Below are 19,321 nucleotides of genomic sequence, written 5' to 3'. Positions count from 1 at the left end.
GTTTGTTATAGAAGTGGATGGGTAGGATTCTGTGGCCTGCTTTGTGCAGGAGGTCAGACTAGATGATCATATTGGTCCCTTCTGACCTTAAAGTCTATGAGTCTATAAGAGATCGAGAATGAATTTAAACATGTAGAATATGTATACCTTATTATTTAAGGTATCATAGTTAATAACATGATATGTATTTTCATCATTTATAGTTTAGAATAGTTAATAATTGAAACTTCCTAAACAGAAGAGGCTTGCGAAGGAGAAGAAAATTAGCAACTAGAGTTCAAGAATAGGGAGAGAATAAAAAGAAAGGTTGATTTCTATTTAATCTTGGTGCCTTTTGGTTCTTCTCCTAATGCTTCATCTCATCCCCCATGTTCTCCCCACCCTACTCTACTCTGTTCTACAGCTGAGCAGAAAACTTCAGCTCTGGATCTTGTTTGGCTCAGGTATTTTGTTTCACCTGATAGCGCCTGGGCTAACTTACCCCAAATTCTGATCAGAGTTAGGTTTTGAATCTCTACCAAAATCTGGGATGCTTTTGCTTCAGTTCTAGCTCGCTCTTTGCTGAATTTTATCAGAGCCAGCTGGGAAGGTATCTTCTGAGATGTTGTCTGCTGTGTCTCTCCTGTGTCCAACTGTGATTTTTTTGATTGAAGGGCACCATGTTAAAAAAAAAATGGCATGGGAAAAGCTACAGGGTAGAGTGGGGTGAGTGACTGTCATTAAATATTGCTGTTCAGACAGTTCTAAAACTTCCCTAGGTTCCTCTGTCTCTACTTAGATACTCCTTCTTTTTAAACAAAAGTTATCTGTGTTGTATCCCTCTTCAAAAGCTAAGACCTCATCTCAGATTGGTCCTCAGATGTTGTGAGGAAACATCCCACAACCTTGTGTTCCCTGCACTTGGGTCAGCCACAATCTTTGCCCGCATGCCTCTGAATTTCCTCTGGCTGTGCCCTCTGGACAGAGAGAAGGTGGCACCCCAAATCCTCCACATTGGCTAGCAGAACTGTCTGGCTGTGCAGGAGAACATATGCTGCATCCCCTTCTAAAGTGTGGTAGCAGAGAGAGGGAAATGCCTCTCTGCGCTGTCTCCATTGAGAAGCTGTGGCTAAAAGCCATGCTACAGCCATCTAACAGGATTGGCTGACCATTCTTTTAAAAGTTCCCTTAAACTAAACCCACTAAATATAATCCCTTGATTTTCCTTGCTCACTTTGACATTTTCCTTCTAACGACCACCAGTCCCCTAACCACTGCTGATGCCCTCCTCTGACCTACCTGCAGTTTGTCTGCATGTGGTTGGTAGTAAGGTACCCAGAACAAAATGCTGTCAGAATGTCCAAGGGTGAGGTTCTGGTGTCAGTACAAAGGCTGCAGTTGACAGCAGGAGACAGAACTGGTCAGGTTCCAGGAGGAAAGAGTGTGAGGCTATCAGGCAGGTAAGCCTGCCACGTCAGGAGATAGTCAGACTTTGTTCTCTGACCAAACAGACAGAGAATTGCCCTAGAAATAAAATCACCAGTTGTAGTTATATTATTTTGATATCTCACATAGTTAACCTTAAATTTGTCCTTTTGATGCTAGTAAATGATGTTTCTCTCTGTTGTGTTTTTTATATAGCGAAACAGCTAATAGCCTTCTTTCTTCCCTTCTGATTTAGGTGTTGTATTCCCTTACTTTCCACGGCTGGGTCGCTACAACCTAAACTTCCATGAGGCTCAGCAAGCTTGTCTGGACCAAGATTCTGTTATCGCCTCCTTTGACCAATTGTATGAAGCATGGAGGTCGGGGCTGGATTGGTGTAATGCAGGCTGGCTCAATGATGGATCAGTTCAGTACCCTATCACCAAACCCAGAGAGCCCTGCGGAGGAAAGAACACAGTGCCTGGAGTTAGGAATTATGGGTTCTGGGATAAAGATAAAAGCAGATATGATGTTTTCTGTTTTACATCAAACTTCAATGGTAAGAGTTTTGAATCACTTCTACCTTTAACAAGGCCATTTCTGTGCTTCAGAAAAGAAACTAACTCCAAAGGTACTGAAAAGCAGTAAGAGATGTTTGATTTGTCAAAGTGCATGTTAGTTTTGGAAACTTATCACTGAATTTATGAGGAAATGAGTCTGGAATGAAAAAAAGACAAATTTTGCCACATCTTCATTTTTAAAAGCAATAGTTCAGAATGAATATTGGCAGCATATTCATGTGTCTCTGTTTTCATTCCTAGATATTTGTGCAGGTATGTTCCATATTGATACACTGCCTAGTTTATTTAAGTTAACGCAATGGAGAAATCAGTGTTTCCTTTCATTGAGTTGCCCCCTTAAGTAAATAGTGAGGATATATTACAAGTTAAAACCTATCAAAAGGTAAAAACCTGCAAGGAACAATTGTTATTAGGAATTCACTGTTCCTATGTAACTTTAATGCCACTTTATACTCTCTAATAAAGAATCAGACAGTTCCATTTTGTATGGTAACCATCGCCTATCAAGGGCGTACCATATTTGACAAAGTAACAAGACTTGTGGATAGGAGGAAAGCTGTAGAAATAGTATATCTTGACTTTAGTAAGGTTTTTGATACTGTCTCGCATGACCTTCTCATAAACAAACTAGGGAAATACAGCCTAGATGGCGCTTCTATATGGTGGGTGCAGAACTGGTTGGAAAACAGTTCCCAGAGATTAGTTATCAATGGTTCACAGTCAAGCTGGAAGGGCATAACAAGTAGGGTCCCACAGAGATTGGTTCTGGGTCTGGTTCTGTTCAGTATCTTCATCTGTGATTTAGGTAATGGCATAGAGAGTACACTTATAACATTTGTGGATGATACCAGTTTGGGAGGGTTTGCACGTGCTTTGGAGGATAGGATTAAAATTCAAAATGATCTGGACAAACTGGAGAGATGGTCTGGAGTAAATAGTTTAATGCAATAAAGATAAATGCAAAGTACTCCACTTAAGAAGGAACAATCAGTTGCACACATACAAAATGGCAAATGGCTGCCTAGGAAGGAGAATTGTAGAAAGGCATCTGAGGGTCATAGTGGATCACAAGCTAAATATGAGTCAACAGTATAACACTGTTGTAAAAAAAACAAACACCATTCTGGGATGCATTAGCAAGGCATGAGAATAATTCTTCTGCTCTACTCTGCGTTGATTAAGCCTCAGCTGGAATAGCGTGTCCATTTCTGGGCACCACATTTCAAGTAAGATGGAGAAATTAGAGAAAGTCCAGAGAAGAGCAACAAAAATGATTAAAGGTCTAGAAAACAGGAGCTATGAGGGAAGATTGAAAAAATTGGGTTTGTTTAGTCTGGAAAAAGAGAAGACTGAGGGGGGACATAACTGTTTTCAAGTACAAAAAAGGTTGTTACAAGGAGGGGGAGAAAACTTGTTCTCCTTAACTTTTGAGGATAGGACAAAAAGAAATGGGCTTAAATTGTAGCAATGGCAGTTTAGGTTGGACATTAGGAAAAAAATTCCTAACTGTCAGGATGGTTAAGCACTGGAATAAAGTGCCTAGGGTGGTTGTGGAATTTCTGTCACTGGAGATTTTTAAGAGCAATTAAATCAGTGCCCATCAGGAATGGCCTAGATAATACATAATCCTGCCTTGAGTGCAGGGGACTGGACTAGAAGACTTCTCCAAGTCCCTTACAGCTCTATGAATCTAAAGAGCAATCTTGTTAATTCCTGGCTTTTGTGACTATTAATTTAGGCTCTTTTGTCACACCTTTCTACACTGTCATTGCTCCCTTCCTATATAGCTTTGTAGACTACCTGCTCTGATCTTGGGTTGCTCTAAACTGCAGTTTCATGACTGCAAGCCTTGGATTTGGAGCCGTCTAATCTTCGCTAGATGTTAGTATGGGTACAGCTGAATAGAAAGCTGTGGTCTCTGCTTGCTATAGCTGAAGGGTTAGTCTAAGAACTTTGTAGCACTGCTCAAAAAGATAGCTACAACCAATAGCAAGGATCAGGGCCATCACACACCACAAGCAAAGACAGCTTCCCTCCTTAGCATCTCCATAGACAGCCTTCAGTGACCATGTTAGGGCCTCTTGCTTGTGAGTAATTTTTATCCATCTTGGAAAGCAGATGTTTCTCTTTTAGCCCACTAGCATAAGATAAGTGCACTTCTTTACTCATTCACATATGGTACATCCACCATGAAATGTGTTTGTCTTAGAACACATAAGATTAAACACATTTCTTGCTTTAAACACAGATACTTAATTCTGTGTTTGTGTCACTTTCTTAACCCCAAAAAGGTCTAATTTTTAAATGCATTATCTGCCCAAGTTAGTAAATCTTTGACAAAACTCAGTTCTCTCCTGAAGAGGATGTTAAATATGGACATTAAATCATGAAATGGAAATACTTTAGTACTGCTTTAAGTGCAAATCTGAATGTAGCAATTTAAAGTCTGGAGCTGCTAAATCAGCTCCATGCTGGATTGAGTGAATCACATAACTCTAAAACTATAGATACACTTCATAAAGCACTAAAGAGTGCAGCTTTGTATCATATATTCCTCTCAGCTACTAAGAGAAAATGTTGCAGTAAAACTCTCTCAAACAACACAACACACTGTCATGACCTCTTATTGATGCCCTTTATAGGTCCTGTTCAATCCATCTACACCCATTTCACTCTCAAAAAATATTTTGTTAGATTGTATAAATACAAGCTTGTGATTTGTAGTTATGTAGGCAAAGGAAAACTCACACCTTATTCAAGTCCTAACAGGGCCAGTGGGGGAGGGGGGGATGTGGGGCAATTTGCCCCAGGCTCCACAGGGGCCCCTCCCGAGAGTTTTTCAGAGCCCCTGGAGCAGGGTCCTTCACTCTCTCCGAGGGCCCAGGAAAACTCTTGTGGGGCCCAGGCCGCTGGAGCTTCTTCCACTCTGAGTCTTCCCCTGCCAAATTACTGCCGAAGCAGGGCCCCCCCTGCCACCAAAGACCCCAGGCTCCCTGAATCCTCTGGGCAGCCCTGAGTCCTAATAATGTCTGACCATGGTTTATGCTCATACTGCATCTGGCTGCTGACAAGCCCTCAGTGTTGAACTGTAATAGTCTTAGGGCTAGCTCGATGACTCGAACATTGGGGGGTGGAACTGCATCAGGAATGTTGGCTGACAAGTGACTGAGATTCAGCCCTAGAAAGAACATTGAATGCAGTCCGCTGGTTGGATCATCACTGGCCCCAGTGTGAACTGGGAACTCAGGGGTTGCACAATGAGAACACTGATCCATCAACCCACATCATCCAGTTTAGTCCTCTGTTACTCTGCAGCACAATACTGTGCTTGGGTCTGGCTCCATTCATCTCATGTCAGGTTGATGACATACTACTATATTCAACCAATTACATTGTAGCTGGGATGATTCAACCCACACTAATACCATGGCTCCCCATGTTAAGCAACAGCACTCTTCCACACCTCCATTGTGAGGGTGCCACAGTCAGAAGAGTTGAGAAGCTGAGGGCAAACCCAAGCCTTCCACTATACACAGGCCCCTTCAACCAATCAAAAGCACATTTGGTGGCCAGGCACCCACTGTGGGCCCATTTGCCCTGCCCAAATGTCTCTGTGAGGTCGAAGTGAAGAACGGGCTGCAGCTGATGTCAGAAACTGTCCATTATAATTGACCTGACTATATGCATAGCCAGCTTTGATTTGCCACAGCACTAGTGAAGCCCTTCCAGATGGATTATGAATGGGCCAGGGTTAGTGTGTAGGGGCAGCCATCACACCTTGCACCAATACAAGACCCCTCCACATGTGGTAGTGGCCAAAGACACACAAAGTCTCACATCACTGTCTGCCCTCTGACCTGGTCTGATGGTGGTTTGAGGGTCTCTGCAGTTCACTCATGTGGCTGCTGCAAATTGGCTTGGCAAGCACTGTTAAACGAAGAATTATGATTTACAAAAGTTCATAGTGGAACATTTTATAAACTTACATTAAGAGCATTTTAAAGTTGTATGGTTAGCCCTCAATAGTCAAGACATATCAAAGTTAAAGATGTGCACAAAAACTTTACTTCTGCTCCTTTTTACATGTACAACAGTCTTTAATTAGGTGCTCAGCTACTACAGGTGATGATCGCATACAATATATAATTTTTCTGCCTCCCTAAATACATGTCTAGCAGATTACAATGTATTTTTCATTCTTGTATGTTTACAATTAATTTATTTCTATTAAGAAAAACTATTGGAAATGAATATGCACAGGGGAGCAGCATTAAAATTGTACTTGTAATCATGGCATTTTCTGATGTCTGTGTCCCTGCAACTTTAATTGGACCCAGACCCTATACTTTTTAACTACCTAGTTAAGTTAGTCAAACATGTGCACATTGTACCTTTTCTTAAATTTAGCAGTCTTGCAAGAAATGCAGAGCCTGCAGTGTGCATTCTGTAGTAAGTGGTTATTAGAGGCAAAATCAAAACTAATTTATATCAAAGAGAGTTATACCTCTTTCCACTTTCAACCTCCAGCTGTTCCAGATGTTAATAAACATTCACAAAGTGAAATACGTTTTCTTCTCTGTTCTTGTACTCAAAAACAGCTGAACTGTTTTTACTCAGATGCCCCAGTGAAAACATTACTTTTGAGCAGATATATCTTCGAGGCTGAATTTTTTTTCTTTTCAGGATATGTTTTAGAAAGTTATGAGCTACTGAAAATAAGGATTAGGATGGAAACTATTCTGCAACCTTAGCTAGAGTGGTCATTGTTAGTCAGGGTTTCTCAAATTTCATTGCACTGCAACCACATTCTGACAACAAGAGTTACTACATGACACCAGGAGGTGAGACCAAAGTCTGAGCCTGCCCAAGTCCCAACACCCCACCTGAGGGGAGGCCAAAGACCTTCAGCCCCAGGCTGGTGGCCTGTAATCCTGAAGCCCTCCGCTTCATACTTGGGAGGTGGGGGTCAGGCTTTGGCTTCAGCCCTAGGCTCCTGCAAGTCTAATGCCAGCCCCCATGACTCCATTATAATAGGGTCGTGACCCACTTTGGAGTCCTGACCCAGTTTGAGAATTGCTGGATAGTAAAAGTCCTTTCTAGTCTAGATACTATATTAGTTTGAATGGGTGGAATGGGATGCCCGTTGTGATGGTTCCAGGATAGGTCTAAGAGGTGGAAGGTTGGATGAAATTCAGCCCAGCAATCTCCCCTTACTCCTATTACAGTTCTTCTGGAAGTTCTCTGTGCAGTGTCTGCTGCTTCATACCTAGTCCTTTAGAACATTCAGGGATTTGACAGTCTGCATGTGAGGAGGAAAATGGTGATTTTTTTAGTACTTTGAAAATCAGTTAAATTTGAACAGAATTTTACACAACAAAGTAAATATAGACTAACAAGTTGTGCCTGCCAAATTTCCAAGGCCTGATGCAAATAATCATGGTTTTAATGCTTCTCAAAAAAAAGTCATACATATTCCTTATACTGGAAAGCAACCTGAGTAGAGGGTTAGTACTAGCTTCCTTCATAAAATATACATGATGTCTGAGTGGGGTTTGCTTTAAACATTCTGCTCACAATATGCATTTTGTTACATGCTTTGCCCACTGAACAGCACCCTATAATTGATTTTTTTAAATCTGCTCTAACGGAGTAAAATCACAAATCTCTTGTCTTAACAAGGTACAAAATGCTCCTTTACAAAAAAAAATCCCATTTAATTTATTCAGTGTAGCAGCAAACCAGTTATATCAGTGGTGGAGGCCACAAACATCTGATGTTAAGCCACCATCTTCCATGTAATGACAGAAATGCACAGTACATAAACCTTTTCTGGATTATATAGTTGTATTGCTCATTTTACCCTTCAAGGAAAATAGGACTCCAAGTAAAGAGTCATTGTTCCTCTGAGTGAGAAACTCAAGAAAAATGAGAAGATACACAATATTAAAAATAAACTGGATTCAAAAAGTCAGTGAATCAATTAGCCTATGGTATGGAAGTTTGCTAATCACAAGCCTCGCCGCTGAAAGCTGGTGCAATGAGGACCTTTGAAGGAATGTCCCTTTTCTAAAGTGGCAGAATAAAGTTACTGTAGTTCCCCAACATAGGGCAAAATAGATGCCAAACCTAATAAGTAACTTTCCCATTTAATGAGTGAGGAAGTGTTTCACTTCTGAGGCGTTTAACAATGCTGAAGAACACTGGCTTTGATCAACAATTCGCCGTGGATATTAAGACATTCTGAACTTGAGTCTGTTGATCAGATGATGGGCTATGCACATTGTGCGAATGCCAGCAGCCTTCGGGATACATCCAAGAATATGTAAGACTCCCATCTTTTACTGTCATGTTGCCATCTGGCCTTGGAGAACAGTTTACTTTTCCACAAACACAATGATGTGATTAGTTGGGTTGGGTCACAGTAAAGGCAGTATTGCCAACTCATGATTTTATCTTGACTAGCAGTTTTAGGGTGGTTTTTATAACCTGTCATATGCGCTGTCTGAAGGCCTCAAGGTGAAGGATGCAATCCTGCCCTGCCATCCATGTATGGTCCTATAGTAGTGAGAGGGTCCTGTGAGACCAGGGTTGCACTGGAGGGGGAATTCAGCGAAAAGCTGCTGCTAAGTACAGAGCTCAGCAGCAATGCTTGCTGCTCCTTTGGAACGTCTCCTCTGGTTCTGGATGCTGTGGGGGCAGCAGGAGGCACCGATTGATCAAGGTGACATACGTAGGCAGAAGTGTAGAGGGAAGTTAAAAAGTCAAAAGATAGAATAAAAAAAAGTTTTTATTCTATTTTTTGAAATCATATGATTTTTGATCTCTTCTGGTTGGCAGCACTGTGAGGGTTTTGTTTTTTTTAAAAAAATTCGTAGATCTCTTATTACATGTCTGTGGTGTAGCGACAAAAACAATCTGGCTTTAGCCTTCAGTTACTTCAGGCAAGAACCTTATACGCAGGTTTGCCAACCCTGCAGAATTCTCTTGGAGTCTCCAGGAATTAAATATTAGTCTTTAATTAAAGATTATGTCTCATGATGACCCATTAAAATTGGCAACCTTTTTTCCACTGGTCTGTATATTCCCTTATGTCTTCCATTCCCTCGTCCCCACCAACTTTACTTATAGCAGAATCCTATTCATTTTAAACAAAGCAGTTGGAGCAAACAAAAGGTCTCTGGTTGCCATTGGAAAAGCATAACAAAGAAACATGCAAGATGTTGCACTCCGGACCGTAAGGATCAATAACCAGGATTGTCAGTATGATTTGAAGGAATTCTACAGACAAATGGTTTCACAACTACCACAAGGCAAAGTATTCCCCATTGCTCAGGATCTATTCAAGAGTCTCTATACCAATGAATGCCCCTGCACCCCCAAACACCTCTCTGAACCTGGAGTTTAAGTGATACAGAGGGCCTGCTGTAGTACCTCTTTTTTAGTGTGCATTTCATGTCTGTTACACAGCAAACAAAACTAGGGGAGTGGAGGAAGAGGAAAATAAGGAATTAACAGACAAGTTCTTGGCTTTTTCACAAGTACAAGGTGAAAGTTTCTACTACCACATCCTGATGAGTTACATATTAGAAAGAGCAAAATGTAGTTCTAGCCAAAAACGGTCAGGCATCACTTCACACTTACATCCTCTTGATATTTGGGGATGAGATTACACCAAATTGAAATAGCTGTTCACATATTGTCCGTACACATTGTAAAGTTTAACAATGTTTTATTTACTGCCTGGAAATCCTCTTCTTGAGGGGGCCCAGCAGATGTGCATAAAATGTTCATCTGTATCCAGAATATTTTGTTAATTAAAAAATAACCAATAAACTCTGTGTACAACATTTACTATTAGCAATGGCCATATTAAGAATGCTAATATTACTGAGGCCATGGGTCAAATTCACAACCTTATTGCAAATCCATGGGAACTTACCTTTCCATTGACACAAGGCTTGACCAGCTGCTAATAAACTCAGTGGGATTTGCAGCCCATCAGGCAAATCTGAAAGCTCATTCACTCTACAGCAAACTACCTTTGACTCCAATAGAGTATGAAGAGTTTGTCTCCAGTCATAGAAATCTTCTACGTTAGCAAATGTTTTAAAATGGTTTCAACTGCATTGAAACATAAGAAAGCATGTGCTTTTCTAAATAGATATACACCTCTACCCCGATTTAACGCAACCCGATATAACATGGGTTCACATACAATATGATAAAGCTCTGACACTCGGCTCAGAGCAGTGTGTTAAGGGTGCCGGGCCGGGGCCGAGGGGTTGGATAAGGGGCAGAGGGTCTCAGGGGCTCCCTCTCCCCCAGGGTCTAGGAGGCAGGAGCTGTGGGGGGTGGCAATTTTGAGGGCCCCACAGTCCCAGAGTGGCCTGCGGGATTAGCAGGGAGCTGGAAGCAGCCTGCTCTTCTTCCCTCACCCTGGCCCCAGCCGTGTTGCTCGGGGGACGGGGTCTGGGGGAAGGGATCTCACCGACAGTTACAGAGGCGGAGTAGCCCAACCCCAGCCCGCTTCACTCCGCCAGCTCCAAGCCATGGTGCTCTGCTTCCCACCACAGGTGAGTATGGAGGGCATCCTTTCCCCAACCTGCCTGCTCTCACCGTGGCTAGGAAGTGGCGGAGTGGAGTGGGCTGGGGCCATGTTGCTCCACTTCCTCCCGCTGCCGGTGAGTGCCTGTCAGGGGGCAGGGGCTGTGGCTAGGGGACAGGGAGGTTGGGTAAGGGGTGGGGACCTGGGAGTGATTAGCGCTAGGGGTCTCTGGAGGGGACAGTCAGGGAACAAGGAACGCCAAAGCAAGTTTGATATAATGCAGTCTCACCTATAAGGCGGTGAGATTTTTTGTCTCCTGAGGACTGCGTTATATCGGGGTAGAGGTATATTACCCAACGTCAGCATTACTCCTCTATTGAAATGCCATTTGGAAAGTTCTTAGCGATACCTCTCAGTGAATTACAACAGATCTGCGACAACAAAAATGAAACAAAGGAAAATGTTCTGTTAGTGACTGAACAAGCCACAAAAGTTTTTGCTTTGTTAGAATTTGTGCTCCAATATAAACAAGTCCTAATATAAAAAGGTGCAAACCTAAAAATTGAGCTATTCCCAATTTCTGTATATATTCCATCCAATCTGGCACTCCTTAATTAGGCAACAAACCCTTTTGGGTAGTTGGCGCCAAAGGGACAGAGCCTTTCCTCTGAGAAAAGCATTTGAAAGGGGGCAGAGATGGTTCTCACAAGGAGGGAAAAACAACAATAATCTGGCATACTCTTTAATAAGGAAACATAATATTTTCTTCTGGAATTAAAACAAGAGGGCCCCATACAAAAATGACCTCATTTCTTATCTAAAGTGTCCACTGAAAATGCATCAGTTTGAAAGCCTGTCATGCTTATTTGGGAATTGTTAACCTATAAGCTGACTGCAGTTCCACTTCGCAGTTGCTTAATTGTCAGTCCAATAATGATAAATAACCCTGAAGATATTGAATAAAAGCAATACAATTAATTTAAGTGATACCTTTCCTTGATGGATGAAATTATTGTTTATGGTGTTGTTGCTTACAACTTAACAAAAAAGAGATTCCCCCCTTAGTTTTACTTGTGACATATATTTGTATTACCTTAGACAGAGAATTTTCCTCAGAGCACTATCAGTGTTATAGTATTCTATGGTGAGAACATACCCTGTGATGCCTAAAAAGAAACAGTAAATATTTTTGACTGTTGTAGTAAACCAAAAACCTGCCTGTCATAAGTCTTCCTTACAAGCTCAAACTTTGCTTCTCAGGAGTTGTTGTAAGAAGGCTGAAATAGTGCGCAAGACTTGAAATGGTGCTTCTACTTCATCAGGAACATTGTGTCTGCTATATCACGGAATGGTTCTTTCTGTAATGAATTAATAAAACTGCATCTGTTGGGCCAGGTCATCTTTACCTAAATACTATCACAGGTCATACCACTCTGTTTGCGACTAGAAAATGGAACATCATGATGGGTTTAATTTAATTTGCAATATAGATTGCAAACCCACCATAATGTAAGCACTGAACTAATTTTTCATCCTCATGAATAAACTAGAGATGTATGAATCCTGTATAGTCTGAAATTTGCAAGTCTCTAGCTATTTTCTGGGACTTCAGTGGAATTCTATGTGGGTATACACATGGGTTTGCTTGTATGAACCCAGTTGCAGGACTGGGGGCCTACTTTGAATTCCTGAGTGTCCCCCCCAAGTGCACACACCTTTTCCTCCACATTTTCTCCCTATGGTTTGCAGTAGGGACAAAAATGTATCTAGCACAGCACAGAACTTCCACTCTAATGCTAAGTTGGCATACACGGATAACCTATAGATTGAGTGGAGGGGGGAAAAGGGTTCAACAGAAAATGTTTGTCTTCCTCCCCCTGCTCTGTTCCTTCAGACTCCCCCTAACCAGAATGTGAACTTAATATATTTAAGTCTATTAAGTCCCAGTTTTGAAAGAATGAAGTGGGGTTGAATCCAGTTCCCAGCACTAGAATAAACAGATTGTTGATATTCTTTTTTGTATGATTTTTATAGTGAAGATTATTTTTATAGAATTTCTTAATCATTTCATGTTGCTGACAACTTACCTTCTCTCTTTCCATTAGGCCGTTTTTACTACCTAATACATCCAACCAAGTTGACCTATGATGAAGCGGTGCAGGCCTGCCTCAAGGATGGATCCCAGATTGCTAAAGTAGGCCAGATATTTGCTGCCTGGAAACTTCTAGGATATGATCGCTGTGATGCCGGCTGGTTGGCTGATGGCAGTGTCCGCTACCCAATCTCAAGGCCAAGAAGACGCTGCAGTCCTGATGAAGCAGCAGTGCGCTTTGTAGGCTTCCCAGATAAAAAACACAAGCTATATGGTGTCTACTGTTTCAGGGCGTACAATTGAAAGTACCTAGAGCACAACAATTTTAAATTCATTAAGAACATGTGAAAGATTTCTTTTCTATACGAACTCATGCAAGTTACCAAAACTGTGATAAACCTTTTTTACTTACTGTAAAGAGTCATTTTCATAAGTCCAACCCTTTAATTTGATTTTGTTTTGTTAATTCAACAGACATTTTAAATTAATATAATTGAATGAAAGCTCTAGGTAAGGAAGCTTTGGAGCCAAACTCTTTAAGCCACACCATCCCAACGAAGTATATTTTTCATGAATGGAGCATGCAATAGCTTGACAATTGCTAGGACTAAATTAAGAAATGTAAGGCTACTCAAAGCAGAAGTTTTTTCAAGCACAAATTTTACACATTTGTACCATTTTGAGATGCACTACGAAAAATTAGATTGGCAGTTTTGAAATACGATAATTTTTCTTAACGGGTTCAGTGAGGTTTTGCAAAATAAAAAACACATTTTCAAAGGGGGACAATATATACAGTTTGATGAAAACAGCAACTCAAACAGTGCACAAAATAGGACTTGTTTTACCATTTAAAATCTTGCCTTCCAGAAAAATAAGCTCATATGTGAGCCAATGCGTAGCAAAAAGCACAACTAGATCTCCTGAACATTTCAATTTGTTTTTATTGTGTGTAAAACATTGATGAGTGGGTGAATAATTAACTAATGAGTGAACCCTACTTCTTAGTTCAAACTGAAGATGCCTGAGAAGTGTTGTATTATCTTTGAGTAGCTTTACTGAGTTATTTTTAAACTCTAAAGGCCATTTGCTAAGCAGCATTTAGCATCTACTCAGGGCAGTTGTATAGATGAACTGCTGGACAGATAAATTGTAAAATTTAGCAGCTTGATTTTATGTTAGCCTTTGAAATGTTATTGTCTTTATAAAAAATATTTCTGTTATTTACACATCATGAAAGATAAACATTTGGGAAAAACACATTAAAAAAATCAACACAGTCTCTACAATGAGAGAAAAATCTAGTCCCAACAAAAAAAGATAAAAAACAAAACCACCCCACCATATTTCCTGTTTGTATACATACTTAAGCCCAATTTATATCCCAATACAAATATTACTGTTTCTAAACCCATCAAATAAAAATAGTAAATGTGGTCAATTCAATCTGGTTTTATGATTCATCATTATTAAGATTAATGGAAAATGCTAGAAATTGTTAGCAATTTCACCACAATCTGCAGAGGTCTGCATGGGAGACATTTACCTTTGTCTTCCAGTATCACAGAAAGAAAGCACTATGCACAGTGCATGGAGTTTCCTGAGGGCACCAATTCTCATTAAATTAATACCCAATTCCCCTGAATTTGATATCTGAGGCCAAGATTTTTGTAAGCGACTAGTGATTTTTGGATGCTTCAATTCTGGGTGCCCAACTTCAGACACCTGAAAGTTTTCAAAGAGTGGGTGCTCAACACTTTCTGAAAATCAGACCTTAAAGAGGACCCAAAAATTGGGCCCCTCAAAATTACTAGTCACTGTTGAAAATCTTGACCTTTGCAAATCCGTTAGACAACTTTGAAATTCCCATCTGTATTAGTATCGCTATTAAAAACAAAGCAAATGTAGAAGTCTGTTTTCCTACATCATGTTTGCTGACTATGAAGATTTCAGAGGACCAATATTTGTATTAAATGAAGTTTTACAGTTTCCATAGCTAAATGAAATATAGTATTATCCCAGTACAACACAGCTGGTATGCTTTCATGGATATTTTTGTGTAGATTTCCCCCCCCCCTCCCCCCACATGAGTAAATAAATCTATGATTCCTGAAATGACTGTGGTTCCGTTTTAAATGCATGGCAGGATTGTAGTAGAAAGATATTGAATTGGTGAGCATCTTGCCATTCCCAACAAGTGCAGAAGGCAAAATTCCTTCCTGGTGAGACCTTTGTGAAATATGGATATTGGCTCGTACTTTCCAGGTGAAACAACGTCATTGAAAAGAAAACTATAATAATATTTACTTCCACAAAAGCCAGGGTTTCTGGCAACTCAAGCACAATGTAAACATAAGTGATTATAATATATGCACAATTAAAAGGCCAAATCATACCTCCCTATAGCCAAACGCTCTCAACTCCTTTCCCTTCAGAAGGAGGTCTCAGTTACTTTAGAGGAATCTCTTCCCCTCCCCTCCCCCCCATACACACTTCCCCACGCCTCCACACCACTATTTCTCACATACATACACACACACACACACACACTCTCTCACTCCCTCCCCCTCTCTCTCTCTTTTCCCCCCTCCCCCCCCTTTCTTTCTCCAAAGACTTTTCTGAAGGGTCTGAGTTACATCCAGGGGAAGGAACTGGAGAATGGTTAGGCTGGGGAAGGTATGGGCAGGACAGGGACAGGAATAAGGCCAAAGGGATGCAGATAATCCCCCTTCCAACCCAGGGAAAGTAGACAATAGAAAACATGGCCTTATCTTTTCTGCACAGCCCGAATAGTCCTGAGGACAGTAAAAGCCAGAGGAAGTCACTCATAACTTGGTTCCAGTTCCCAAGCAAATTGTTAGTCACCTTGGAGTGATGTAAAGCCACAGAACCTTCATAGAAGTGATCCTGTTCTCCTGTGCGATCCTTCACATTTGTGGGATGTGCATGACTCTTTCATAGAGAGACAACTCACCAGACAGCTTTCTGCTGAAGTCACCTCAGCAGCCTCCTTTTCCAGAGCTCTTGGCCACAGGTTTCTTATTTTGGAGAAAGAATCTGGCCATGGATTCTAATTGCAGAAATGTGAACATCCAAGACTAGATCCTTAGGTCAGGCCAAGATGCATTTGGATCTACACCCAAGTAGGGCAAGTCAGCTTTAATAACACTTTTGCACTTCCGTGATTCTGAAGCTAGCCAGCCTCCACCATAACTATTCTAGTTTGTGCCCCACTACCCAAGCAGCCTTTCTGACAGCCAGAGTGCAGCAGCACATACATCCATGGCCAGGCTCTGTACATAAGGCACCATGATGCAGCTGGTGGCTAAGCTGGTTCTATGCCAACCAGATATTCCCCCTACCACAAGGAAATAGCCAGGTGGACAGATCCTCAAGTTTTGCAGCACAAAGGAGTCATAGCACAGAGGAATTGGGACCCTGGCATGACAATGAGCTGTAATATGATCACTGTTGGCCAAATTCTACCGTTCATTTACACCTGTGAAATCCCACTGAATATATTCATTGTCAGGAATCAAACTCAGACCCACAGCATTGTGAAGGTCTGTGTGCAAAGTTTATTATATTATTTAAGGAAAGGCCTGATGGCTCTCTCAGAAGTATTCTAATTGAATAAGGCTAGTCTTAGCTCACCAGAGATATAATTGTATCTATTTATCATTATAACAGATAGATAACGTTAATGGGATAGTTTGCTGGGAGCACAAATGTATGAAGCAGAAATTAACTACACAGTAAGCAGTTTTAAGAGAAAAGCATCCAATTACGTGTGAAATGGCCATAAATTAATAGACAAAAATTATATTTAATTTTTACAGCTACAGATGTAGCTCCATTTCACTTTTACAATGTCAAAGTTAGAAAACAGCCTTAACTTTTGAATGTGTTTGCTAGGTACTTGGATCATATCTGAAGAGGATGCTTAAGACCTGTTAAAAATCTGTGCTATTTTCTTTTCTTGAGGATATAAAATCTTCATCATAAGAATGAATAAAATGCGCTGTGTTATTATCTTGTATTTCATAATGTATCTGAATTTTAATGCCCATGAATGACAATTAAATCACATTCTTTTCAATATGATGATTTCTTTTTATTGGCTGCCCCTTCTTTTCTTTCCCAGAGAAGACAGTGAGAAAAATAAAAGGATTAAGAACATGAAAGCACTTACTCCGGCACAGTAAATAGAAAGTTGTCACAGGTATAGACATCGCCAAAAAAGAACTACTCTGTGGATATAAGTTATAACCAAAATAAGAAACAGTGTGCCTTTAGCGAGCACAAAGAATTGTTATTTTAAAAATGCAGCCAGGTAAAGATTTCCAAGGTCAGGAACTAAATCTGTATTCATTCAAAATACTGGGCCAGATTCGCAGCTGAAGCTCCACTGTCTTCTATGGAAGAGTGCTGATATAGCCCAGCTGAGGCTTCCGCTCACAGTTTTACAAGCAAAGACAAAGACACTCTGCCTTGTTCAGAACTGTACTGGTGGTATTTGGATGACTAACCTAATTCATCTTTAAAAAAAGAAAGTTGTTTACCAAAAGAGAAGAGAGCAAATACCTAACATAACTAACATGGTATTTTAAGATCAACAATACATTATTTTCAAATGATTTATTTAAACCAGTGTCTTGATGAACCCATCTTAGACTTTATGGGCTGGGCAGTAGAGCCATGCCATCCACACTAGTCTTTTCATTGACACTGATAGGTTCCATCAAATGACATCCCAAAAGGCAACAAATGAGAACTTGTACCAATGTTGGGAAGCCTCTAGCAGTGAATCATTTATTTCTTTCCACCACCATCATCTCCACAAACCACCAGAGATAAAAGCTGCTGGATTTTCCTGACAGATTACAAGAAGCTCTGCTGATAGGGCAGTGGCTAGAATTGGAAACTCGATTACCTTAGTAATCTCAAGTCGCTGGCATTAAAACTGATTAGGCTGCCATTTAATTTATCCACTCTATACTTTGAACACACAGACTACCAGTAATAAAGAGATTTATTGGCTATAACTAAAATTAAATTGTCCGGAAGAAAGTTTTATGCTCCTGGATCAGACTCGTGTCTTGCGCATTTGTTAGCATTTTCCCCCAGCAATACTTACTGAAGTCAAGCAAGCCCATAGCAGAGCAATTCAACTCAGATGATGGATTTTATTGTGTGGGGAGATGCCAGAGCTCAAATTTATTAGAGCCCTAACTCAGCCACAAACAGAGAAACAAATAAATAGTCCCCCTTTTAACAGAACTGTATGAAACAGTCATCCATTCAAAAGGTAATGTTGAACTGACAAAACATAACCGGTATTAAAACCTTTTGTGTGTGTGTGCGTGACATATTGTGATGTATCTCCTAACATCAGAATAATCTGAAAGGTTCCTTTTAAACCCTCATAGTTCTGTTTCTAATGGTCTTTCACATCCTTAGTTTACACTTAAGATAACCCTTGGTCTTTAATTTTTGGGAAAGGGCCTCTCATAGTAATATTGAACACAGTATTTGTCTTAAGAAGAACAGGAGTACTTGTGGCACCTTAGAGACTAACATTTATTTCAGCGTGAGCTTTCATGAGCTACAGCTCACTACTTTGGATGCATATTTGTCTTATTGTGTATCTGTGCCCAGACCTCAACACCTGAGCATTGAAGGAAGACAATCATCAGCGTAGACCCCTCGAGTCTGGTATTTATTTCCTCCCTCTTTGGTCTGAGTGAGTCAGTAAATCCTCAGGGTAAGGTGCAAGGCTCATCTATTTCCTCAAGCTTTGGCATGGAAGTGGGTATTTGTATAGCTTAATTGTTCATTGGAAGTTTAGTTATGGCGACACTGGCCCATAAATTATTGTATTGTTTTTATTTTTATCATGGGCTCAACGACTATATGATGGGTCCATTTAATAAATCTAACAAAACCGTAGCTAGCAACTTATAAAATAAAGTGTTCTTTTATTATTCTTCAGGTAATCTTTACAGCAAGAGACTAATTCATACACAATTGTCCAGGCTTAAAAATGATACACTTTGCCTTCTAGTTAGATATTGTTCTTCAGACCTCCTTCACATTTGGGATATCAAATCAGGTTTGTGAAAGGAACAGAGCTGAGATTCAAATTCAGCCAATCATTCAATTAGTCTCAAGAGAACCTGAACTCATTTCTTGTCATCAGAAATAAGGAGACATTGACTAGGTTTTTCCACTTAGCTTAATGTTATTATGAATTCATGAGTTAGTGCTCCAGATTTCAAGTATTTTTACTTTTCACCCACAATAAAATAAACCATCAATAACCACTCAAAAAAAAAATCACAAACAAGGGAGGAGCAGAAGGTGGGAGCAAACAAACTAAAGAATCGTTCACAGCCTGTGGTGGTATATCTTCAAAAATTATAGTGACAATGTTAAAATATGAAAACCAACAGAATCATGGCAGGTGACCACATTAATCTTCCTAATTTCCATGAATGAAGTTCACCATTATATTGGGAGTTGTGAACAGCCCCAGACATAGCCAGTGTGTGTGGTGTTGGTGGGTTTCTGGCAGGTTCGTGATGTAGTCTGCAGTTCTTCAGTTCTCCACAGCTGTCCCCATGCCAGTTTTGCATAGAATAGCATGAATGGGATATTTGGGGATTAGGAGGAGATGAATGGATGAGTGGCCAGTCAGTT

General features: G+C 40.4%; 1 protein-coding gene across 3 annotated transcripts in view; it reads left to right on the top strand.

Annotated features, from left to right (window-relative positions):
• HAPLN1 (hyaluronan and proteoglycan link protein 1) overlaps positions 1 to 15,117 on the top strand; it is an 89,252-nt gene extending 74,135 nt beyond the window's left edge. For all 3 annotated transcript variants that reach the window (XM_032763425.2, XM_032763427.2, XM_032763426.2), the window contains exons 4-5: positions 1,661 to 1,963; positions 12,636 to 15,117. In XM_032763425.2, the coding sequence (XP_032619316.1) occupies positions 1,661 to 1,963; positions 12,636 to 12,925 (593 nt within the window). In that variant the 3' untranslated portion in view covers positions 12,926 to 15,117. The remainder of the gene's footprint in view (positions 1 to 1,660; positions 1,964 to 12,635) is intronic.
• The last annotated feature ends 4,204 nt before the right edge of the window (positions 15,118 to 19,321 follow it).

This window comes from Chelonoidis abingdonii, chromosome 6 (genome assembly GCF_003597395.2).
Source record: "Chelonoidis abingdonii isolate Lonesome George chromosome 6, CheloAbing_2.0, whole genome shotgun sequence".
Classification (NCBI taxonomy): Eukaryota; Metazoa; Chordata; order Testudines; family Testudinidae; genus Chelonoidis; species Chelonoidis abingdonii.
The sequence above is the reverse complement of the archived record's forward strand: the minus strand, read 5'-3'. Positions and strand labels throughout refer to the sequence as shown.